Source organism: Bombyx mori, chromosome 17, assembly GCF_030269925.1.
Source record: "Bombyx mori chromosome 17, ASM3026992v2".
NCBI classification, from domain to species: domain Eukaryota; kingdom Metazoa; phylum Arthropoda; class Insecta; order Lepidoptera; family Bombycidae; genus Bombyx; species Bombyx mori.
In genome coordinates, this window is record NC_085123.1 from 14273260 (window position 1) to 14299643 (window position 26384).

Below are 26384 nucleotides of genomic sequence, written 5' to 3' on the forward strand. Positions count from 1 at the left end.
CCCCATTACAAATAAGTCTTAACAAATACCTGAATAACAATATACCAAAAAACGATACCTAGTACAATTCTTTCATTCAAAAGCTCTTCGATAATACCAGAAAAGGTCCCCCGTGATATTATAAAGAGTATATTGATAAAAGAAACTCCCATTATGACAACATCCCTCAAATCAGAGTACGATGCTTCAATCGAATCATTTTGAAAGTACAATGGCTTTATGACTGAATAGGGAAAAAATAATTGGAGAGCTTTCTTTATGGAAAGTTTGGCTTGAGACGGCTATATTTGGAAAAGAAACGGCTCGGAAGATGATTTTTATTGAGGGCATCTGAAAATGCTTAAGGTAAACAAGTTTTTGTGGTGTTGAACTTCGAAATCTAGATTGCTGGAAGCTATCTCTGTATTGTCGTGGTGACGGCGCTACGATGAAAGTATTCGGATTGTTATCGCCAAGGAATGTGTCTAGATTCAGCGAAATATACAGGAAAAAACATTCACCAAGCAAATTATAAGTGCACACTTAGTTTACTTTACTGGCAAATTTAATTCTCTGCGTATATTTCAAGTCATTTCTCAAAAAAATATTCAGTCATGGTAGTGGCTCGGCTTTGCTTCTGAGTGTCCGTGAATGACGGTGATTTTTACTGTCAGTTGGGTCACATGATTAGGTATCAACAGCAATAAAGAAATTGGGTATTTGTTTGAGATATAAAAGCTCAAATCAAATCATCTGGCGGCTAATCTTAGCAACAAATTTAATTTATGTCACGAAGTCATATCACGCAATATATTCAACAAGCCCCTCACCTTGTGACCTGGCCAAATTGAAACTGCGGTGCTGCACCTTATCAATTTACTTAACGAACTGCTCGTCCTAATTTGGGAACGTTGGCGGCGTTCCAAACTACATGCGCGGTGTAACTTAGCTCCGAAATTATATCGCGACCCAATTCAACTGAGTACGGACACCGGGTGAACGAATATTAGCAATATTGTACTTTAATAGGTCCCGGTAAGGCTTTCTTTTACTTGGCAGTTGATATTCGTGGTATTTTCCACTTTATTCTAGTGCAGTTTTGTGTTCTTGGTCATTGTGGGCTTCTGTTTGGATTAGTTTTTGTTTTAAGTTAGAATGGAGTATTTTTAAGCTGTGTTTATGGTGAGGTGTATAGAAGCACTGAAATATATAGTTGTATAATCTATTAAAAGCCCATTTGGATCGACCATTTTTATAGCTAATTTATTGGAAAGCAATTATATTTTCTGGTCTAAATAGTGGGTTAGGCAGTATTTTAATGTAATTTAAATTTCAATTTCGTCTCTCAAGGTGGACGGCAGAATTCACTTTGCAATCTGTCTTCATTAACAAAAGGCGGACTGTGAACTAATACACAATTTTATGAGCATGGTTAAGAACGCGATCCAGTTAATAGATGGCATAATAGTGGCACCAATACATTTATTAATGAAGTTTTTGGTGTTACAAAATGGTTTAAACAAAATATTTTCAATTCAGTTTTGGCAATTCTAGCTGTTAAAAATACTGGAATATTGAATTTTCGGAAACCTTCATCACATCACAAGAAAAATAAACGACTATCCTAATTGTGACCAGGAAGGTAAATGAGCAGACTAAGAGACATTAATCTGACCGGATTCAATATAAAAATAATATTTCACAAGTGTTTTGTTGCTATTTGAATATTTGGAGCAGATTTAAGTGTTATTAAGAAAAATATGCTATAAAATTCCCCGAGGGTTTGACTAGTCATCTTAAAACAACTACTAACCACTATTTTGCTTTCCACTCGCGTGCGATACCTAAAGAGCACATCAAATCATGCGGCATCGCAATGCGGTTCTTATGTAAATTTCCTGCCACTTCAATAATGTGATTTCATTTGAAATTTCTTGCTCGCACGAATTACACTGTGATCAGAGCTTAAAGATATTTGTGACATTTATTGGTTGACTGATTAGTTTTATTTTAGTATTAAAAGGGTGGGTGAAGTCTCGATCCATGTAGTGTTAAATGGTTACTGAAGACTTTAGACATCATGCGGTAAATACAAAAAAAAGCGCATTGGAAAAAAAACTATATTAGAAAATTAGAACAAATGCCCTTCCCTTATCCAGAAAGACGTAGGCGAAGAGTTGCTTAATAGGTTGGCTGCTATGTAGGTCATCGGTGCCCTACGTGGCGCACTGAAGTAATTATGTCGATTTCTGTTTATGGAATAGCATCGTGCTATTACTTATAGTAGGGCGTCTTGTGAACCCGCACGGATAGTTACCATCACTCCGCCGATTCCTGTCGTAATTCCATTATGGCTTGAAGGACGGGGCGGTCATGTACCATAGAACTGAGACTTAGAAATAATTTCTCAAGGTTGATGACCGTATTTATCTTGCCAAGAGTTTTAATCTATTGCATAGCTTTTATCGCGGGCTTTGAGCGTGGCGACCGAATCAAGAAATTCCGTAACGAAAATAAAACCTAACGCCCCCACTCCGCCTACCATGTAGGTCGCGTTCAACAGACTCACACGTTGCGCTTGTGTAGTGTTTGTGAATAAGCGCGCGGCGTGGGGTTGCACTGCATGCGCATCATGAAAATCAAGGTCAAAAGTCAAGAGTGTGAAGGGGACAGTTAATGTTTTGCTTTTGTTAATGTGTATAAATATAGCGTGTTCTTATTTATTATTGTTTTAATATTAAATGATTATTGTCTACTTATAATTGCATAAGTTTTTAAAAAATGCTAGCTTTACGGCGGCAGTTCCCGAGTGCCACACGTGTTTTTTTATTTTTTTTATTGATTAGATGGGTGGACGAGCCCACAGCCCACCTGGTTTTAAGTGGTTACCGGAGCCCATAGATATCAACGTAAATACCGCCACCCATCTTGAGGCATGAGTTCTAAGGTCTGACTTTTAACTGTATAACGGCTACCCCGCCCTTCAAACCAAAACCCATTACTGCTTCACGGTAGAAATAGGCAGGGTGGTGGTACCTGCCTGTGCAGACTCACAAGACGTCATACCATCAGTAACAAGTGTACAACTTAGTAGGCTAGGCGGGCCGAGAGCTCTAAGCAGTGAAAAGAAACAAAAAAACAGAATCCGAGCTTCGAGCGTTTCATAACAGTTTCAGTGTTGGTTGGCTCCAGTCCAGATCTGAGGAATAGAAAGTGTAATCATACTTTTGCTTTATTGTTAACCTCGTCATTTTTATCACTAATTCACTGTTAGCCGAAACGATTATAACATGCTCAACAAAAACCTGACCCGGTAATAAGAATTTCAAGATATTCAATTCAATCTGACAGTAGAATTCAGTCTACTAGGTAAATACACCAGTTTTTTGGAAGGCCTTTCCTTCAATGTAAAGTTAAATACATTTAAGGCATATTTTTATGCTTATTATTATGCATGCCCACACATTTTTCGGGCGGCATACGTGTGATGACGTAAACAATATGCCCCAAAAGCTTTTTCTGCCTATTCAAAGCAAAAAAATGGTGTGCCTCACTATTCACCTCTTACTAAAAGCAAAGTTTGGCCATAAAAGTGAAATTATCTTGTCCAAGACTAGCGATTACCTCTGAAAATATTATCTTCATTACACTCAAACCTAATGTCCTCGTGAAACTTGATTTACAAACTGTTGGCCCAAGTATTGTAACATTATCTACGGTTATCTCAGTCGTCTTATTTAAAAAGCTCATGTGGGTATCATATCGCACTTGGTAATTCGCACTTTATTATTTTAAGAATTTTGGGTATTCCTTTATTTGTGTGTGGTCCATTATCTTCTGGTCGTTCCCTCAATGCTGAGGATCGTGACTGTGTGTAAATCTTTTCCACTCGGTCCGGTTCTGCGCCATATGCACCGCTCCCTGTATCTGGCCTCCAGTCACCTTCTTGAGTTGGTCCACCCATATAGCTGGCGCTCTTCATCTAGCGCGCTTCCTCTCCATTTGTCCGAGAATGATGAGTTTCTCTAGGCTGTGCAATGGGGATCGCATTATGTGCCCGAAGAAACTCCGGATCCTTTCCTGGCACGTAGTCAGCAGGCGCTTGGTGGCCTTCAGCTCTTCGAGGATGGACATTGGTTCTCATAGCTGTCCAAGAAATGCGTAGCAGCTTTTTCCAGCACCACATTTCAGAGGCATCGATTTTTTGCGCTCCTTTATATGGCGTAACATAAAGCTCTATAGGTATGCACAACTCCAATATCGGACATCCAATATTACACATCACTCTTCTATTCAGAATTTACCCACACAATTCACAACCGCAGAATAAAAGAAATGTGACATTCATTTTCAAATCGCACGTACAATATTTCTCGTAAAACAATAGTGTCTGCTGCCCCGGGGAAGGCTTAAACTCCACGCCGAGCTTAACTCGTGGGCCGACATGTGTGTGTAACCATTAAACAAACTAGAATTTTATCTCTGTTGTCCTTGGGCATCGTTCAGAAAACGTATAAGTGTTATTAAAACTATGTTTTTTCTTTTAGCAAACGTTGAGTGATTATTTCAAATAAATGGTGTCATCGTACCGTCGGTATTCGGAATACAGTTCTTGCCAAGGCAGCCTTTTGGTTTCACGGGTGGGTATCTTATGTGCTCGTAGGGGTGGCTTGTGACTACCACCATCATCTCTGTTTCTGCCGCAGAACAGTAATGCGTTCCATCTTCACTAAATTCTTTTCTTCTATACTAATATTATAAAGAGGAAAGATTTGTTTGTTTGTTTGTTTCGAATAGGCTCCGAAACTACTGGACCGATTTGAAAAATTCTTTTTCCATTAGAAGCCGACATTGTCCCTGATGAACATAGGCTACTTTTTTTATTTTTTTTTTGTTTGTTTCATGTGTGTTTTAATGTTTCCGAAGCGAAGCGAGGGCGGGTCGCTAGTATATTATAATTTAGATTAGTTCTCGTTATCATCATTGTAAGGAACTTTGCTAACACACTCAGCACATGGCTTATGTTACAAGCTAGATTTTTTACTTGTTGTTACTTATTGTGTATCTCTTTAGGTAGCCTGTATTGTGTGCCCAGAAAAAAAATGAAAAAATGGGACTACCGATAAAACTATATTAATGTGACTTAAACGTTTTGTATCAAGGTGGGCTTAGCGACGTTATCATGTCTATATTATTATGAGCTCCGATGACCTTTAAATATAAATAGATCTTGACAATAAAAATGTTTTTCAACATAGTTTCGAGTATGAATATGTTATTCATTTTATTTACAAATATTGTTATTAAATTTTGAAAAATTGCACGTACCTACTGCGCGCCGTAAAATCCCTTTGGTCGCTCTGGTTGCATTGTTCCGCTTGATAAATTGCTTGTGTCGTTTTCACCGTCACTAAATCTATGAACAACGTTGCTATATTGTTTTAGGAGAGATTGACGACTCTGTTGTCCTTGTTTTGGGCAATATTTCAATACGTAATGATCCGTTTCGATTTGGCGTTCCATAAGATGCGTCAACGAGCATGTTACGAATGTTACCACCAACCTTGACTCACTTGAGGTCGAAGTGGAAATTGTATTTTATGAGGTGGTTCCTCTCTTAAGTCGGAACGAGTGGTTACTTCGCGGCAGAAATAGGCAATAGAGGTACATATTCGTATGGGATTACAAAATAGTACCTACCACCAGTAATCTACCTGGAATGGCTTGTTAGATTTTAGTTTAGGCATTTAGACATAAGAATAGCTAATCTCACAGTTTTTTTTATTTATTGCTTAGATGGATGGACGAGCTCACAGCCCTCCTGGTGTTAAGTGGTTACTGGAGCCCATAGACATCTACAACGTAAATGCGCCACCCACCTCGAGATATAAGTTCTAAGGTCTCAGTATAGTTACAGATGTATTCCAGACTTTTTTTTTTTTAAATAAGCCACATGAATTGATTCAAATCGTTCCTGAAGCTAAGTACTCCTTACTATAGTGCGGTGAGTTGATAAATTGTTTGCACAAATTGTGTCGGTACCTTGACATAGAGCGTGTTCCTTTTTGCAAAAAATATTAAAACGATCAAAGAAGATAGTAATTATGTTAGTAGTTCGTAGTGTTATTCTGAACATTTATTTTCAATTCAATTTAGTATTATAATTTTTTTGTTGTCTTAAGGGTAGATCGGACTAGATAATTAATTATGCTTTGATAAATAAGTAAACTTGATTGATGATGCTTGTTGAGACTGCGACAAATATAAAATTGTTTTACCAACAAAATAACTTCCAATTGACCTAGTATCTGTGTATTCGTAACTCACAACTTCTACAATAAGCATGTCGGGCAGAACGATACGGAAATTTAAATAAAACTGCAATAAATTAAGTTTAATTAATTTTTTAAGATAGCTCATTTTTACCTCGTATCTTGCTGATTTAGAATGAACTCCCTTTTTTTGGGGAAGGAGGCCGAACCTCATTCGAGGATTCTGCGTCTAGATTAATTTTTTTACTTTTTTCTACCTATGCTGATAGCCTTGAAAGGCTATTTCAGCTTCACCCTAACGTGTGTAGGTTGCTCACGGGGCTCAAACCGGAGTGTTGCCAACACTGATCCTAGCAAGAGCAGTGCTTCGCAGAATCTACCACCGGATCGGAAACGTGACCCACTGAGAAGATCCGGCGAGAAACTCAGTGGGCCGCGTCTAGATGGTGCTCGGGGTTTGGTAGATCGCGGGACCAAGGATGTTTTTAGAGCGCGTCTCGGTACGGCAGTCTATCAGGTTGGCGCGGACAATGCTGCTGGTATCCCGGAATGCCACACTGGATCAAAACCAGTCAGCTTAGTCGGAACGCGATACGCTGTTTAATGATTGCTCTACCACAGCAGTCCTGTAGTACTGCTGTTATGCAGCACGCTAGAGTGCTCGTAGGGCGCCAAGGGGTCTCGCCCCTTCAGGTTGCCTCGTAACCTTCACTGGGGGGTTCAGAATGAACTTTCTACCACGATTTTTTCTGAGCGCTGCGCTACATCTTTCTTCACACGAGATCTGATAATATACCTCCGCCACTCACCGTCAAATCTCACATTGTCTGTCTTTGAAGACCAAAATAGGCGTTCAGACTCATACAATATGATGGAATCAACTAGGTCATCCTAAAGGAATTTATTCTAACATTTTGCCTCATAATATAAACATGTTACCTAATATTATTCTTTGTTCAAATATTCCCGCGGGCCCCATCCTCAGTTCTCAGAATTGTCTTATGATATGATAAATTGTTTGTACCGATTGAGTCAACGGTACCTTAATATACCGCGTATTTTTAGAAAGGATGGTTCTACATAAATTAATACATTATTCATAAGCTTAACATTTATAATTATAATACTTTTATTTTTATGGCTACACGGTTGTTGGTCTACATTAATTAATGAAAACGAAAAAAAAAACATAGTTTATTATTATTTATCAATTCATCATTCTTGTTCTATAATATCTACAATTTGAATTTCGTGTATGGTACCGCCATGGTTTGAGCATTTTACAAGGAAAGCATTTGGAATTTTGATATTATTAAAATGAACTTGAAATTTATGGCTTTAACTAGTTTTCATTCGTGTACATATAAAAATCTCTAGGAGCGAATCTAATTAATTTATTGAAAAAGCATTGAGAGATATTGTGAATCAAATGTACGTACCACAAGCTCCCATATTTCTAATAATATCGGGTTGTATGGAGAGCAATTTACAAATAGATTAATTCAATTCTGAACATCAAACACTATGTGTCTATAAGTACTAGGAGAACATGAAGGCGCATAAGTTTACGAACCGCTGGCGATATCGTTGGGAGTCACCATTATAGACCGTAAATTACCCTGAGACTATACGAAGCTGTCACTAAACGATGTTTCGGATATGAAAAGACGATTTACGATTCTAGAGTAATCAAGATGTTACCACAATAGTTTTGAATTATGAACGACTTCGGTTGGGATTTTTGAATAACTTTAGATAAGTAGTAAGTAGCTCTCTGAATGGAAAAAGGAAAAGCTATACGTTTAATTGAGAAATAATATGTAGAAATACAGGGTAGGCAATTAAATTATTTTTTTAAGTTATCTAATTACTTATCGCGAGAGCATCGGTATCGCAATATACCGCATACTTTCGCCTTTTATGAACATAATCTTTACATAAAGGCACACCTCTAGTCGGTGTATCACTCTATAACACTTTACGACAAAGACACGCCGCTATTAATTTCAAGGAGAATTCCCGCCAAAAAAAAACAATTTCCCCTCGATTCTCATCGCAACAAGAATCGCAAGGAAACGCGGTATTTTATTTTTATTCTCAGTTATAATAAAGAAATGAATAATGGATATACGATGGAACAAAATATGAGCCTACATTCAGTTGGAAATCAAATGACTGGATGATTAATGTATGAATATTTCAGTACAGTAATGGAAACATGAAATGTATTGTTTGCTTGTTGTTAAGATATTCGAATGATTCGATGAAAGAATTTCATTTAATATTTGAGAAAAGCACGATGCCGTATATTATACAGTTGCTTTATTGGGTACCTACACCGGTCCAATATTACCTTCGAATCTAAAATTGGTTTTCTTTGAATTTGGGCCGTGAAGCTACTGCTTTAGACAGAGATGTCGCAGTGAATACGCAAATCGTAACTTTGACAGATCTGATTTGGTATTACACGTTATGATTCTTTCATCGTGAAAAAATCAATCGTGAACATGTGTTACAAAAGGTATTTCATTAGAAAAATTATTCATTCATTTCATTTCATTAGAAATATGGTAGGTATTTGCGGAATTTTGCTATCGGCACAGTTGCCCCGTTCGATACGAATGCGTCTTATTCTTAAGGCCATCATGACTACTAACTTGATCCAAGGTATCTTGGTCTGAGTCTCTACCTCAGTCCTCAAGATTACCTTGTCCCGAATTTTATATTACAAATTGCAATCGAAGCCAATAAAAATGTGACTATCGTAAGTTTTATTTAAATCATTGATGTATTAGATCTGTAAAGAAGCGATTTTTGTAAATTGGTTGATGCGACCTTATGTAAATATATGTATCAAGATATTATGTGTTCAAAGAAGATATTTTAATCCAAAGGAAAAGTGCTGATAGATTTTTTGTTTAGTCTACGCTGAAAATAATCTAAAATGCCTTTTGATTTTTGAATTTAGAAATGGAACACGTTCACGCACTCTAATTCAGATGTAAATCAGTAATGCAGCGCGCCAATCAGCAATCAGGCGTGCTCACGGGTCGATGTCCGTGACTGCAATGCAAAGATACGCGTAATTAAGGTCCCCCGGTGTATCGCCGGCGAATTGGAAACATCCGTTGTCCTTTTGAATTTCAAATACGCGTTCCGAATATTGTTTTGTTTGGATTTGATTGTAGATTATTTTTTTGACCTTTTGGAATGAAGTTCCTTATGGGACGATCCGGAGGGGTACCCTAACCAGGAAAAAACGTCCGTAACGTAAGATTTTTATTAGTAATGCACACAGGATACGACTTAACTTTGTAATAACGTACAAAAAATAACATATATTTTTTTTATATATTTTTTTTATAAATCATTGTGAATAAAATAAAGTTGATAACTTTGTAAAGTAGTTTTTTTTTATCAATAAAAAACCACAATAAAAAATGTATAACCGAATAATTTTTTTCTTTATACCTCCAATAGAACTTAAAGTTAATATTTTTATAATAAGGAACTTCGTTCCTATCCGGTGTCCCACGACATCTTTTTTACCTCTAGCAGTAGAAGGAGAAAAAAGATCCTTATCTTTTAATTGTCTTATTCGGTGATCTTTGATTAAAATGGTCAGTATTGTTTTGTTATTGACACTCATATCACTTTTATCTATTGAGGTAAAGGTGTTGTAAGAAATTTCAAACTGTTTAAAGTTTTAAAGTCCCTGCTCTAGAAGGTCGAATTTGGGAATATATTTTTTCTCAAATTTCCATTTTATATGTTTCGCCTTTATAAACGCAAATTTAGATATTATGAATGAAATCCTGACGCGGTTGTACCAAGTTTCTCGTACAGCATCCTCAAATCACGAACGCAAATTTTTCACTGGTGGTAGGACCTCTTGAGAGTCCGCGCGGGTAGGTACCACCACCCCGCCTATTTCTGCCATGAAGCAGTAATGCGTTTCGGTTTGAAGGATGGGGCGGCCGTTGTAACTATACTTGAGACCTTAGATCTTATATCACAAGGTGGGTGGCGCATTTACGTTGTAGATGTCCATATGCTCCAGTAACCACTTAACACCAGATGGGCTGTGTGGCTCGTCCACTCATCTTAGCAATAAAAAAAATAATCCATGATCTTCCAACTCATCTGTCCATCTTACCCAATAAAACCCTACAAATATTCTCCAAGAAAATTAATGGTCCATACAAATCTATGGGAGCTCCAAATTCCGGTCACGCAGTTCAGAAGGCGTAGGGCGTGTGAAAAACGCGCGCGACCGCATCAGGTCGTGACGTTGTTCAAAAGACGACAGATAAAGTTCGAGCGATTTGTTTCCGTCCTATATTAAGACTGGTTGTAGACGTATATGCATTGAGGGGAAGGTGCCATAACTTATGCGGATGGATGGGGTGTCTATGTTAAATGAGGGTTTTTAGGGGTGAGCTTTTGATTTATATCGTCAAAGTATTCCTTAACCGATTGAAGTGTATATTAATGAATTATCGATTCTTTGGTTTAAGAGGCAGATTGCCAGTAAGTAACAGATAAGTTATTTTTGTTTTATTGCTTAGACTGGTGGACGAGCTCACGTGTTAAATGGTTACCGGAGCTCATAGACATCTACAACGTAATTGCGCCACCCACCTTGAGATATAAGTTCTAAGGTCTCAGTATAGTTACAATGGCTGCCCCACCCTTCACCCGCATTACTGCTTCACGGCAGAAATAGGCAGGGTGGTGGTACCTACTCGTGCGGACTCACAAGAGGTCCTACCACCAGTAAATACGCAAATTATAATTTTGCGGGTTTTCATTTTTATTACACGATGCTATTCCTTCACCGTGGAAGTTAATCATTTGTTAAGTACGTATTTCATTAGAAAAATTGGTACATGCCTGCGGGATTCGAACACCGGTGCATCGCTCTACACAAATGCACCGGACGTCTTACCTTTAGGCCACGACGACTTAGCAATATTGTTAATTGTTTACCGCACGCAAATGTGGCACGAGGTTTATATACTTAATTTAATATAGTAAAATCATATGTTATTGACCCTACCAAACGATTGACAAGATTTCAAACGAGCGTAGATTTTGAAGATATTCTTTATTGCAAACTAGCTGACCCGGCAGACTTCATAGTGCCTCAATCGACAAATAAAAGACCTAAACTTCTAAACAAACAAAAGGAATCCGTCCGACGGGGGACACATCAAAGGGAAAACAAAATTGTTATTTTTATTTAATTCCGAGCATTTTCATATTTATTCACCTTTTAAATCTTCTCTGGACCTCCACGAATAATTTAAGATCAAAATTAACCAAATCGGTCCAGCCGTTCTCGAGTTTTAGCGAGACTAACGAACAGCAATTCATTTTTATAAATATAGATAATAATAAATAAATAAAACATATAAAATATTTACCAACAAGTAAATTTAAGCACAAACAGTATAAACTTGATGCTAATATTTATTAGCTTGCTTGGGCTCACAGCATATGAACTACACAGCACAGCATTCGAATATCACTTCCTCTATTCCAAAATTAAGGGTAAAATCTTGCGCTTCTGAACTGCTATCAGCGGAGCCATCAATCTTCGCTGACGTCGCTCAAGGAAAACAAATCAGCCGCGTTTATTTATGGTCCAGTCTGGACCCTTGCGATCCCTAGCGTTATATATCCATACATATACTATAGTCATGCGTGATAAATTTTTAAATATGGCCATTCTGGTCCATGATGTTTTAGTATGTAATTAATGCTAGGGTCCTTTAACACATCAGCGAAATTATTCTCATCCATTTTTTTTTAATTCACTAAAAATCGAAACTCCTCTGTATTTTTTTATTGCTTAAGCGGGAGGACGAGCTCACGGCCCACCTGATGCTAAGTAGTTACCGGAGCCCATAGATATCTACAATGTAAATACCGCCACCTATCGTGAGATTTGTGTTCTAAAGTCTTAGTTTTACAGTACAGTACAACGGCTGCCTCACCCTTTAAACCGAAACGCATTGCTGCTTCACGGCAAAAATAGGCGGGGTAGTGGTACCTACCCGTGCGGATTCACAAGACGAGAATAAGGGCTAGTCACACGTATGGTTCACATTAGTGTTTCGCGGTAGACATAATTAAAGAAAGCTTAACCTAAAGTGATCTTTACTACACTGTCATAGCAATCAAAATATGATTCTTCATTTATTAAGGGGGTTACCTCACCTCATTGAAGAATTATATGAAAGATGGGGATTTTTTTAGACAGTTTCATGAATAGCAAAACCGGGACATTCGCGTCCGTTTAAATTACCATAAAGGCGCTTATTAAGAACGGGCTATGAAAAATATATTTTACTCCGACCTAATTAGAAAAACCGCGCATTTTATTACACGATTTTATTAGCTTCATGTGTAACGAAATCTTTCAGTCATGCAATTCCAAGAAATCTGATTAACTTGAAAATCTTCAAATTCGTGTAATTTCAAGACATCCGATTAACTTGAAGATCTGCAAGGATCAAGGATCGATAACATTATAATAATTTTATAACTTCACTCTTATATCTAGTATCAACAGTATAAACAAGAAGAAGAAATTAACTGTATTTTTAAAGATAACTGACATTCTATTGTTAAGGTCTTGTCCAAATTTGAATTGGACTACATATTATGTAAAAAAGTTCTGAGGCAACATTCATAAAAAATATAGTCGAATTAAGAACCTTCTTCTTTTTTGAAGTCGGTTAAAAAACATAGTGTACTTATCAGAAATCATCCTTAAACCAAACCAGGACTTTTACTAGTCTTAAAAACTAAGTAATTCAGTTTGATGAAGAGCCGTACATTTCCTAAGACAATAAAGTTTTGCAATTTACATGAGGAGAACGCGCGCTTTTTCTCATAAGGCTTCTGCGATTGAACGTTTTGAAGTTTTTATTAAAAAGGTTTCCCATTATTTTTTCCCGAGTATTTCCATTCTGCTAGCTCTTCGATTTAAATCAGACTTGTATTAAGTTGGAAGCGTTCGAAGAGTCGTTCATATGAGGCCGCAAAATTAAAATGAAATTTGGTTTTTGCTACAAGCTTAATGTATTGACGTTGTGGGTCCAGTTTGGTAGTCGTCGTGGCCTAACCGATAAGACGTCCGGTGCATTCGTGTTGAAGCGATGCACCGGTGTTCGAATCCCGCAGGCGGGTACCAATTTTTCTAATGAAATACGTACTCAACAAATGTTCACGATTGACTTCCACGGTGAAGGAATAACATCGTGTAATAAAAATGAAACCCGCAAAATTATAATTTGCGTAATTACTGGTGGTAGGACCTCTTGTGAGTCCGCGCGGGTGGGTACCACCACCCTGCTTATTTCTGCCGTGAAGCAGTAATGCGTTTCGGTTTGAAGGGTGGGGCAGCCGTTGTAACTATACTTGAGACCTACAGGTGAGTGGCGCATTTACGTTGTGGATGTCTATGGGCTTCAGTAACCACTTAACACCAGGTGGGCTGTGAGCTCGTCCACACATCTAAGCAATAAAAAAAAAGCCTTTTGAAACCTGAAACTGCTGATGTTTATATAGAAGCGACAAATAGTCTAACTACATACTCCGCATCTGCTTTCCACTGGAAAGAAGTGAGTTCAATTCACTTCTGCCCAATCCAGAATACCTTTAATCTAATCAAGGAGTCGGATGCTAGCGGTGTCTTACCGACACAGCTTCCTCAGTTCTTTTGGTTGCTGCTAGCATGCAATTATGTTAGGAGCTTAGTTGAATCACAATTTTTTTGCTTAGGTGGGTGGACGAGCGCACAGCCCACCGGGTGTTAAGCGGTTACTGGAGATCCCATAGTCATCTACAACGTAAATGCGCCACCCACCTTGAGATATAAGTTCTAAGGTCTCAAGTATAATTACAACGGCTGCCCCACCCTTCAAACCGAAACGCATGACTGCTTCACGGCAGAAATAGGCAGTATCTACCCGCGCGGTTTCACATTCCCTTCCAATCCAGTACAGTACAATAACAAACAAAATTATGCTATGTACAAATTGTAAATTTAGCTACAGCAATAACTGTAGGCACTGCCTAAGCTATTCAATGTGTACCTTGATCTTTAAATAATTTAGTGGAAATACGCGCCCGGAGCAGAGCTAACATAGAATCTTACATTAGTGTTATTGTGAATGAAAACATACGGACATGAATTTCGTATTTTAAACGTATTCCGTACGCGGCATTAATTAGCATGAAACGCGGCTTCTAAAAGTGAATTATTATTGATATAGAAAGGTGTGGTTCAACTCGTCTATTTGGAATTCGGTTAAGTCACTTCTAGGGAACATAGATGTAAGGAAAGATAAAATGACGTATTCCAAATATTTACATTAAATTTCACAAAAACTAGATTTTAGGTATTAGAAAAAGATTTGTTACTTGATAACAATTCTTGATAACTTGATAAATAATTGATTTGTTACTTGATACCAAGTCTTTGAGAGAGAGAAGAGAGAAGAAGGGTCGTCGTACCCCCTTACGGGGGTACGGAACGGGCCTCGGGGCGAACCCCACTGCCCGGGCAGAAGCTCCCTACCACATAGGGCAGGGGTGGGTTGATGCAGGGGGGAATGGGAAGAGGGTTCGTATGCGCGTTCGGCGCACTCCACATCGACAAAATATATACATATACATAATACGATGAGCTTGATGTAAGCGACGGATTGATGCCCGCGGAGGTGGCACCCCGGCGCCGGCTGCTGTCCTTGGCTTCGGTTTTTTTTTTTTTTTTTTTTTTTTCCTTACAATCTAACTAATTCTAACTAAACTAACTACAACTAACTATACTACTATATACATCTATGTACAAGAAACCAGGGCAACAGACAGCAGACGAGGGGCCCGCCACCGGCCCCATGCCGCGGCCCCACCTCTACAATTCAGAGGAGGGGCCGCGGCACTAGTTTGGCGCTCACCCGCTAAGAACTCCCCAAAAGGGGAAGGCCGTCGCGGGGAGGGACCGACGTATAGTCACTCCCCATAAGGGGGAGTGGTCCACCCAACGGGGGTGGGAAATGGGTCCCCATAAGGGGGCACCCCAACAATGTGGGGGGAACTGACGAGTGTGGACAGCTCAGTCCCATGGGGGCACTCATTATGAGCACTCCCATATCACTCCGGTTAAGCCGACTATCTTACCATAGAAGGGGGTTCTAGTAGCTCCCTTGGTAGCGCCCGACCATCAGGTGGTCTGGCGTGCAAGGGAGCTAAATTGTGGAGATGCTCGTGGGGTCCACCGTCAGCCCGCTCGTAAAGATTACGAGCTAGCCTCCGGATGAACTCCTCGAGCGACTCCACATCCAGATCCCGGGCGATTACGGCATTACTGACGTAACGCCCTGCTCCGACTATCGTGCGAAGAGCCAGATTCTGCTGGGCCTGTAACTTCACCCGCATGACCTGCGGGATGAGGTGATACCAGGCCGCAGCTGCGTACGTGATACGGGAACGGACATACGTCTTATAAATGCCGAGCTTAGTCCTGACCGGCAACCCGGAGGCTAACACCGGCCGGAGGAGGAATCTCGCATAGCGAGCGGCCGCCAACGCCGATTTGGCGTGGGCGGTCATCCTCAAACTCCGGTCGATATCGACCCCCAAGTACCGGACGCTGGATCTAAACTCGACATTAGCGCCACGGAGACTGAGCTGTCCCGGGACGACTGTTGTGCGGACCGGACCGAAGAGGATAGCCGCAGTCTTCCCCACGTTGACCGCGACCCTCCATCGGTCCAGCCACTGGGGCAGTAAGTCCAATAGCCTCTGCATCCTCGAAATGGCCGCAGAGGGGAAATTAGAGGACGAGAAGTAGGCGCTGTCGTCGGCAAACAGCGCCAACTTCACGTCGGCTTCCCACGCTTGGAGGTTGCCCTCAAGCGTGGGAATGTCGTTGGTATAGAGAGCGTAGAGGAGTGGTGCCAGGACACTCCCCTGAGGAACTCCGGCCGTGACTGGGCGCACCGACGACTTGGCGCCCTCGACCGCGACAAGGAAGGATCTTCCCTCCAGGTACGACCCCAGTAGTCGCACGTAGGCGTGCTGGAGGTCCGTGTTCCGCAACAACTTGTGAACCAGTCCCGCATGCCAGACACGGTCGAAGGCCTTCTCGATATCGAGAAAGACTGCGGCCGTGTACTGGCGCGCGTTGGACCGATCCGCCAAGTGATGCATAACTCGGACCAATTGCAGCGTTGTCGAGTGACCGCTGCGAAACCCGAATTGCTCGGGTCTGAGAAGGATGTGCGGCGACACCCTTCTCAGCAGCAGCCGCTCGAACAACTTGCCCACATGCGACAGCAAGGTGATCGGACGGTAACTGGAGGGATTTCTCCTATCCTTGCCGGGCTTGGGCAAGGCAATGACCTTGCCCAATTTCCAAATTCCCGGGAAGTGTCCTGTGGACAGAATGGAATTGAACAGCCGTGTCATGTATGACACGACCGTTTCAGGGAAGTGGAAGAATGCGAGGGAGGGAATACCGTCCTCACCCGGCGCCTTGCGCCTCTTCATCCGCTTGATGGAGAGGCGCAATTCGCTGGGAGTGATGAAATCATCATCTCCCAACGGTGGCACCGGGGAGGAGAGTAGGTTCGCTACGCTCTCTTCCACCGATTGGTGGAATGCGGCCTCTGAGGATACAGAGTCATTTGGAGCGAACTGCCGCTCCAGCATTGCGGCCAGGACATCGGCGCGGGCCTGAGCCGAGAAGCATCGGTTGCCCCTCTCGTCCACAAGTGGACAAGTGGGGGCAGGCCGATTTGAGAGCTGGCGGCAAAGTCGGTGGAGGGACACGGAAAAGGGGTCCTCACGGGCCTCCTCAATCCTTTCCTCCCACGCATAGCCCCGGAAGGAGCTAATCTTCGCCGCCAACTCCGCTTCCAACTCATTAAGCTCGCGCTTGATCCTGGGACAACGAGTTGTCGCCCAGAGCCTCCTCAGGCCCCTCTTCCGGCGAATGATCGCTTTCAGATGGGCCGGGAGTATACCTCTGGGCCCGCCGCTGGGCACAAGAGTCGTCGCCTGGTCGATCGCTCCCCTGATGGAGTCGACAAGGCGGACCGCCGCGTCGTCGACCCCATCAGGGGTGTTGGGGTCCTGAATTACGGGAAGGTCGACCAGTCGTCTCTTAAAGAGCTCCCAGTCGACCTTCGGTCGTAGGGGCGAGGTCGCAACCCGGGTGAGCCCCATACCCAGTGTCACCAGGATAGGGAGATGGGGGGTACCCAGGTCGTACAGTGCCTCGATCGTTACGGGGCACCGTAGCCCCTTATGAACACACACGTCCAGTACATCGGGCTGATATCGCGCGGCGGACGGGACGTGCGTGGGTTCGTCGGGGCCGACCACCAAGTCTTTGATGCAAACTGAGTCACTTTTATCAACAAGAGTGCATGTATCTACTTTTGAGTACTCAAGCAGCTCTATTTGATCATCCATGCAACTATATATTAAATTTTACTCACGTATATAATCTTATATATTACGTATTTATATTCACTGGTGGTAGGAACTCCTATGAGTCCGCACGGGTAGGTACTACCGCCTTGCCTATTTCTGCCGTGAAGCAGTAAAGCGTTTCGATTTGAAGGATAAGGCGGCCGTTGTAACTATACTGAGACCTTAGAACTTATATCTCAAGGTGGATGAAACATTTACGTTGTAGATGTCTATGGGCTCCGGTAACTACTTAACACCCGGTGGGCCATGAGCTCGTCCAACAAAAGCCGTGATCTCATAAAAAATTTTTTTGCGGTAAATCTTATATGAATGCGAAAATAAAACGCAACGTTAATGCTGCCTTCAATTTGCCGTATACTCGCACTGTTTGCGTTATATTGTTTGACACCATCCAGAAATGTTCATATGTAATTTGAAGTAATAACATTTGCCGCAGCTCTGCATAATTGAGTGAGCAATGTATTATTTACGTATACATTATATTCGGAACGGCATACGGACATTTATTCTTCATGTGAGCTTTGTGAGCGTACTCTTGCCATTTGCACGCAGCCTTTTAAGCCTATATATTAAAAGCGATTGGCTGTTGTTGGCCTAAAATAGCAATATACCATCTTTTCTTATGGGTATCGTAAAAGGCGACTAATGGATTCACCGTAGTATGGGCAGCAGAATTCTTTAAGTACTTGAGTACTGCGATAGCTAATCGGCTTTTACTGGTGGCTTTAACCACCATTCTGCCTATTCCGAGTGTGAAAAATATTCAGTATTTACGACACTCCGATACTAATAACACAGGAGATTTTTTCAATTTGACTTAACTGTTCGTGGAACGTTTATTTTCGTCCCTAGTATTTAGTGCGTAACGCAATTATTTCAGCTGTCACATTATACAATAAAAACGGGGCTGCCGGATTCTTTGGGCTGCTGGATACCTTAATGTATTTGAGTCACGCCTCTCGAGGTGATGTAGGCAGGAAATATGTTGCTTTCAGTTACATTATTGTTTATATTCATAAATTAGATCAAGTTTCTGAGGAGAAACTGTAGCTGACGTTTTGGATTCTTTTAAAGCTATAGAAGATCGTGGTTCTCTTTGGTGGGTAGGATTTATTGTCCTTATCTGAAAAGTAAGACTTTTTCGTATACCTTAAATCATCTTTTTCGGACACATAATGGGGTCTTCCAGATATGAATTAGAGAAGCTCATAATTTTGGGTCGCATAGAAGGTAAGCGCGCCGTGGGCAAAACACCAGTCAGATGGTCCGATCTAGTCAAGAGAGCTTTTGGTGGTGGTCTGTACCGTACTGCAAGCTACTGATGACCGAACACTATGGAGGAAAATCACAGGTGGTCGTCATCTTCAGCAGTGAGGGAACGATGAAGAAGAGATATGAGAGACCAAACCATGTATGTTGTTGAGTAGTTCCAACAGGTCATAGACATCACAACATTAACACGTTAACAGTCCCTATACAAGAGTTCCGAAACACGCCATATGTCCAAGTGTGATTATATATTTTTTGGCCATTATTCGATGTCCACTTATCGATTGATGCATTAATGACACTTTTTTTTTTTTTTTTTCCGGGCCGGGGGCCGAACCTTCTACGAGGTCCCCGCGCCTAGGGGGCGCGCGGGGTATGTGAGACTCAACGATCTGCAGGTGTTGAGAGCAGATCGCGGGCCCAAGGATTTTAGGGCCCACCCACTAAACGACTCCCCTGCACTCTTACACCCGACGTCCGATCTCCGTCCGGGGTCAGAACCCGTTCAGAGTAGGGGGGTTCCCGCGGTCAACACTACAACCAGACACGCGGCGCCACCCCGAGGACGCCCGACCGACGGGTCGTCGAGGCGATAGTCGACGACCAACGACGTCGGTCTCCGCGGTATGCATTAATGACACAACCCAACTTGATACTTGAGAATGTGTCTCAATCCTAATTACAACAATTATATTTTTTACTGTTTTTTTTAATTTTGTTACACGATGTTATTCCATCTAGTCAAGATAATTCTGCAAATTTATTTGTGTTACACTGTGTTGTAATTCCTTTAACGTGAAAATTGTTCGTGTAATACGATTCGCAACGAGTTGAGTTCTATTCATAGAAATATGAAATCAATACGATGTTCCGAATCGACCACAACCGAGTGAACTGTGAATTCTGTTGGATACAGTTCATCAAATTGGATATGTATCGTTGAAAGCAAACTTCAAATTGATGTCATTTTAAATTTTCTTATCGAATACGATCTATAATCTAGCAATAAATGTAAGAAAAGTAATGTCCTTCGTAACAATTTATGGACATCGACTTCTAAGAATTTTTCATGCACTGACCATCAATGTCCGAATAAAAAAACATTTACTCAAAGATGGAAAATGTTTCATTATAAATATTTCAAGAGCAGAAAATGTTCTGTCACCATCAATTGCGTGAATCGTAAAAGCAATATTGGATTCTCGGGAAAATTTCGCGATTTGGAAGCCTCCTCGGAAGATTTTGAGGAAAATGAGATTTCCAAGATGAAAACATATTTTATTTTATAAATCATTGCCCTTTTCTATCCTTCGATACAGTGTGTAATTGGTGACCTTATTCAGTCGATAAAGAAGATACTCGAACTTCATCCATATCCGGCAATCCTTTTAAATTTTCAGGATTTATTGTTAAGGCTGTAGATCTGAAGATAAGCTTATTGGTCGCGTAGTCTTAAGAGCTTACCGAAGTCTCGTTAGACATCACCTCATAAATGCAGTAACCACCATGTTCTGTCCGAGACTTCAAGCAAATATGCTCTAAGTGAAAAGAAGAAAGGAAAGAACACATAAAGATCTCCAAGCACGGGGGAAGGATTTCCTAAAGGAAGCATTAAAAAAAGAGTTTTGTGAAACAATGAAGTTCCAACACTATTAAACGCTGCTTTTTTTTTTTTATTGCCCTTGTAGGCAGACGAGCATACGGCCCACCTGATGGTGAGTGGTTACCGTCGCCCATGGACTTCAGCAATGCCAGGGGCAGAGCCAAGCCGCTGCCTACTTATGCTTCTACTACTTCTTCTACTTATACTTACGCTATTAACAGGAATTTTGATTGTGAATGTTGCAAAACTTTCATAACGAGACATTGGTGAAAATGTATAAATATACATACATTCGAATACAGTACCTTCTCTTGTTTTGGAGTCGATTAATAAAATCCAATTCAATGTAACATGTTCCGTTTTAGAAAACAAAGTGAAATTTATTGGTAAAGAGGGTTGAATTCAATTACAGACATGTTTCAAGCCCCTCACTACATTGGCATTTCCATTTGAAATGTTACAGTTGCGGTCTATTCGCTGGTAAAAGAAATTTTCACGAGAAAATCGGGAAAGTCTTTAAGCGTACATTTCGCAGTATTAAAGACAAAAGGTCGGATATCATTGAATTGAAAATTAAAGATTTTATTTCAAATTATAATATATTGCAAATTATGGATATAGTCGTATTCTACTGTGCTGCTGACTTTTACAGATATCATTTATATACGCGAGTGTTACAAAGTTTGATTTCGATTGCTCTATTCAGTGGTTAATGGGTTCTTAGAAGAATTACGCTTTTACAAAACACGTCCGTGATACAGAAAGAAGTACCGGGTTAAGTACTTAGTGATATTTCTTCTGGCACCACAGGTACTGTTTTAATAGAAATTTTGCATCTGGTGTCTTGTTATACATCGTTTTATGACGCGTGTTTACGGTTCGTGTAATCGTTTATAAGCGAATAACTTTTACAAATACAGATGGTAAGCTTTTACGTTAGTCGCCTAACAACATTGCTTTTTTAAGCTGCGAAGCTGTCATGAGTTCTGAATTGGAAAGCGGGATAGTCATTACACAATAGAGACCTTGATCTGTTGTTTGGAGGTGGATGGGTTGGGCGTTGTGATGCCTCCAAGCTATGTTTTTTTTTATTGCTTAGATTGATGAACGAGCTCACAGCCTACCTGGTGTTAAGTGGTTTCCGGAGCCCATATATATCTACAACGTAAATGCGCCACCCACCTTGAGATATGTTCTAAGGTCTCAGTATAGTTACAACGGTTGCCCCGCCCTCCAAGCCGAAACGCATTACTGCTTCACGGCAGAAATAGGCAGGGTGGTGGTACCTACCCGCGCAGACTCACAAGAGGTCCTACCACCAGTAATGTGACCAGTATGTGGGCTCCATTTACCATTCAAGATCTGATTGTCCATAAATTTGCCTACCCATCAGTGAAATAATAATGAAGTAACACAGGAGAAGGCTCCATCTTTTGGTCCTTCAACTCCACATTATTTCGTTTACCTAAAAATACAATCTGTTTCTTTATTTTTGAATTACAAATTGTGTGCGAAGCCCCCTGAGTTTATTATGTTTGAAACTACGTGCTTACGTTACGAAACATTGTTGGAACGATATAACATCGTTCTTGATTTACGCTTAACTGGTGTCGAGTTAGCGCGTTTATTGTTAGGCTTGAATTTATAGCGGTCTGTAACTTTGTGCTTTGAGCTTTTCCGTATCAAACGAACTCTAGTTTTGAAATGTAATTGCTGCGATTCTACGTGTTAAGGGGATTTTTGTTTATTCTAATAGAGTTGAGTATGTTTAAATAAAACAAATAAATAAATGACGAGGTAAGTAAAGCCGTCTTGAGACATGAGTTCGACGGCTCAATTGTATGGCAACTGCCTGAGACCTCAAAGCCGGAACGTATGACTGCTTAGAATGGGCAAGAACGTTGATTATTTCGTACGTACTCATAGATCAGATTAGTACAGAGCACTATTTTCTTAAGAAGTCAAAGAATACTTGGCATGTCTCTGTAGGGCATGTCTCTGTAGGTTTTGATCTTCAGTACAGTCACGTTAGTCGATAGGAATGTTCCAGGCGTTTCATTATTTGAGTCCTGGAGTTTTATATACAGATTTTAATATTAGTTTAAGGTAAACAAAAATAAATATTCACTTCACGGTATGTATGAACGTATGTAGTTTTGAGCCGACATCAAAAACGATAGAAATTCCTAACGTCGACTGTGTATTTTTTAATCTATGTTCCACCAATTTTTCCGTCATCTGTGGACTGATTTTTAAATGTACCTATTTTTTGTTCGAAGTTACATTATATCGAGGTGGTTTTATTAGTAAATTTAATTTAACTCTCAAATTCGTTTAATATATTTTACTTATTTTAATTATATTTTTTTTATTGCTTGGATGGGTGGACGAGCTCACAGCCCACCTGGTGGTTACTGGAGTCCATAGATATCTACAACGTAAATGTGCCACCCACCTTAAGATATAAGTTCTAAGGTCTAAGTATGGTTACAACGACTGCTCCGCCCTTCAAACCGAAACGCATTACTGGTTCACGGCAGAAATAGGCAGGGTGGTGGTACCTACTAGTAAAGCTACTTGTAATATGCTTTCTATTTAAGTTTTTTATCTTATAAAGTAATGAAATAGATGATAGTGGCCTCTTTGCGTTTCTTCTAGGACTTAGATTCCGCGCATCAATTGTTTTTTTGATTGAACGAATTAAAACGCGGCGCAATATAAAAAATATAACTTTTTTTTTATTGCCCTTGTAGGCAAACGAACATATGACCCACCTGATGGTGAGTGGTTACCGTCGCCCATGGACTTCAGCAATGCCAGGAGCAGAGGCAAGCCGCTGCCTACAACACAACTGTACAATCCAAAGTTTCGAAACTTTATATTTCAGTGATGTCTTCTTCAACTCGATAAACTGTTTTTGATTTCAAGAACAATTCTGACTAAACTTGTATAAGCGGCGTTGTAATATTTAATTACAACAAAATTTGACTTGTATGTATGTATGTAAGTTAAACTCTCTCTCTCTCTTCGATCGGTCCCTCACTGATGAGCATCGTGACTCCGTCCGATTTCGTCAACCAACTGTCTCCATCGATCCCGCCCTGCAGCCCGGTGGAGTGCGTCGCTGATAGGTATCCCCAGTTCCTCCGCTATTTGGTCCGACCATCGTTTGGGACCTCTACCCCTAGGACTTTTTCCCTCTACTTTACCGGTCACCATAAGGCGTTCCAAATTGCTGGTATCCCTACGTGCAACATGACCAAAGACCGCAATATTCTTTGTAGGCAGATTGTGGATAGACGTTGAATCTTTTCTATTTTTAACTGCCTGAGAATAGATATGTTGGTGCGGCGGGCCGTCCATGGTAAGTTAAACAAAGCTTCGTATTTTTATTTTATTGTTTGGACGAGCGAACGTGTTTACAACTTATCGGGTGTTAAGTAGTTAATGGAGTCCATAGATATCACAGTATTAATGCCGCCACCCACCTCGAGACATTAGGTCCCAATATTGTTGTCGGCTGTTTCAGCCTTGAAACCAAATAACATGACTGGTTCGCGGCAGAATTAGAAAATAGTGATGTCTATTTTATTTCTATACAGTTTTTTTTCCGGATGTTCCGTTATAACTACTGAACCATGCATCCGATTGATTTGAAACTTGGTATCCATGTAGAAAATACATGTAATTAATGGATAGGCTAATATTTATATGAGTGTTGGACTCCCTAATAATAATGACAATAAATAATAATGTTAATTTTAAATGCGCAGCGAAGCGGACGAATACGGCTAGTAATTCATATTACTAGTAAAGTGAAAATTAGTTATATTTATATTATAAAGTAATATTTATTGTAAATTTAAGTGAATATACCAGTGTCGTAAAAACAGACGCAAATAACATATTAAAATTTATTACCGATAAAAATTCTTAAGCACTATTTCGATTTATCGATTGATTTTAATTAGTTTGAGTGAACATGCTAGAACCAACTAGTATTAAATAACTGGTAGAATATAAATAAATCAAAATATTAATACTATGTTCGCCTCTAATTTTGAAGTCGAAACATAAATGAATGAACGTGGTCAATGTTTGAATTGCATAGGACGGTACCGGATCAACATAATATTACTTTTATTATTAAAAAAAACTATAAGTCATTTTCAATTACAAAAACAGTCATTGGAAAATATGAATAGTTCCAAATAAAATTTGCAACTCAAACATAAATGAGAACTGTATGTACATCTTTGAATTTATTACTTTATTCATCAATGAACCCGTATTTGTTAACAGAAGACTTTGAAAAAAATGGTAATGTTTAGTATGTATTTAAACGCTTCTTATATTTTTATTTGTAAAGTTCTTAAATTACCACTACGGTATGGATGATAAAAAACAATGGTATGAAAGTTTATTTTTACTATGGAATGAATATCCTTAAATTAACTTAAAATAATTGAGTAAACATGTCTAATTCGTCTCTTGACCCTTATCTCATCAGCACTTTATCCTATCAATCAACCTGCCAATTAACAATTAGGAATCCTGTTCGATAGTAAATTATTAATACTCACCCATTTTTCCCGGATTGCCGGTAGCCGTGTTGAACAGAGCGAAAATCAGCAGAGAAGCCCACATTATACCACAATTCACACGCACAAGGAAAAAAATAAATCGAAAGAATCTGTCCGCCACAAATTGTACTTGTCACATTTTCTTGCTAGACCGACGTACGTAGCACTCCCGTAGCTCTGTCGTAGCACCGTAGACGACCGCACCCGGCTACGTCGCCCAGTGAACTGAATTGAGCGCGTTACTGTTACAAGTCGGCGTGTTATTGATTCTTTAAAATGTTATTTTCTGTAATTTCACACGTCGTAATATAATCGATTTAATGTAAACAGTCCATATTTAGTCGGGAATATATTTAATTTTAATTATGATAATACTAAAATTATTATTGAATAATTAAATCATGAATAATAGAGTCAAACCATTTTAATTATTTCAAGTAATAGTAGTTAATAGTTAAAGAAAAAAATCTACGCTCTAGTAACTTCCTTTAGTGGGAACCATAGTTCTTTTTGAATTCGATTTAAAAATATCTGAAAGTAAGATCATAGTGGAGCATCCCCCATGAAATAAGCTCCGTGAACGACCCCGGGGGGTGTGCCAGCCATTTTTTATATTTGCTCGTCTTTATTAACACCCCATGAATCACTTTTCGCTTGAAATATTAATTTCATTTTAGAATAATATCCGAGCCGGGATAATGCGCTTAGAACAATGCTACACCTAAATAACGACGCATTATATTTGATTAAAACAATTTAGAATTTCGATCTTGTTTTGTTTAAACACGGAGAGCTTTGAACAAATATTTCAGATAAAGAAACGAATTTCTCTGGGTATTTTTTTATTTATTTAAAATCAATTCCAAATGAATTATCTTAGTGATAAAAAATACTAGGTATTTTAAAGTAAGTATTATTTTATATACATAGTTCTAAAGGAATTTTTTTTATTTCTATTTTGGGTTTTTTTTTTAACCTTACCCCAGACGCTGCATGTCCTCTTTTTTCAATCTTATCATCATACGTAATCTCTGCACTCACATCTTTCCCGCGCATATCCTCTTTCACACAGTTCATTATTTTATTTATTGCTTAGATGGATGGACGAGCTCACTGCCCACCTAGTGTTAAGTAGTTACTGGAGCCTATAGACATCTACAGCGTAAA

General features: G+C 39.9%; 1 protein-coding gene across 1 annotated transcript in view; it reads right to left on the bottom strand.

The window, feature by feature from the left end:
* LOC101737910 (uncharacterized) overlaps nt 1–25444 on the bottom strand; it is a 102858-nt gene extending 77414 nt beyond the window's left edge. The window contains exon 1 of the mRNA XM_062673454.1: nt 25218–25444. Coding sequence (XP_062529438.1) covers nt 25218–25281 — 64 coding nt within the window. The 5' untranslated portion in view covers nt 25282–25444. The remainder of the gene's footprint in view (nt 1–25217) is intronic.
* Between the last annotated feature and the right edge of the window lie 940 nt (nt 25445–26384).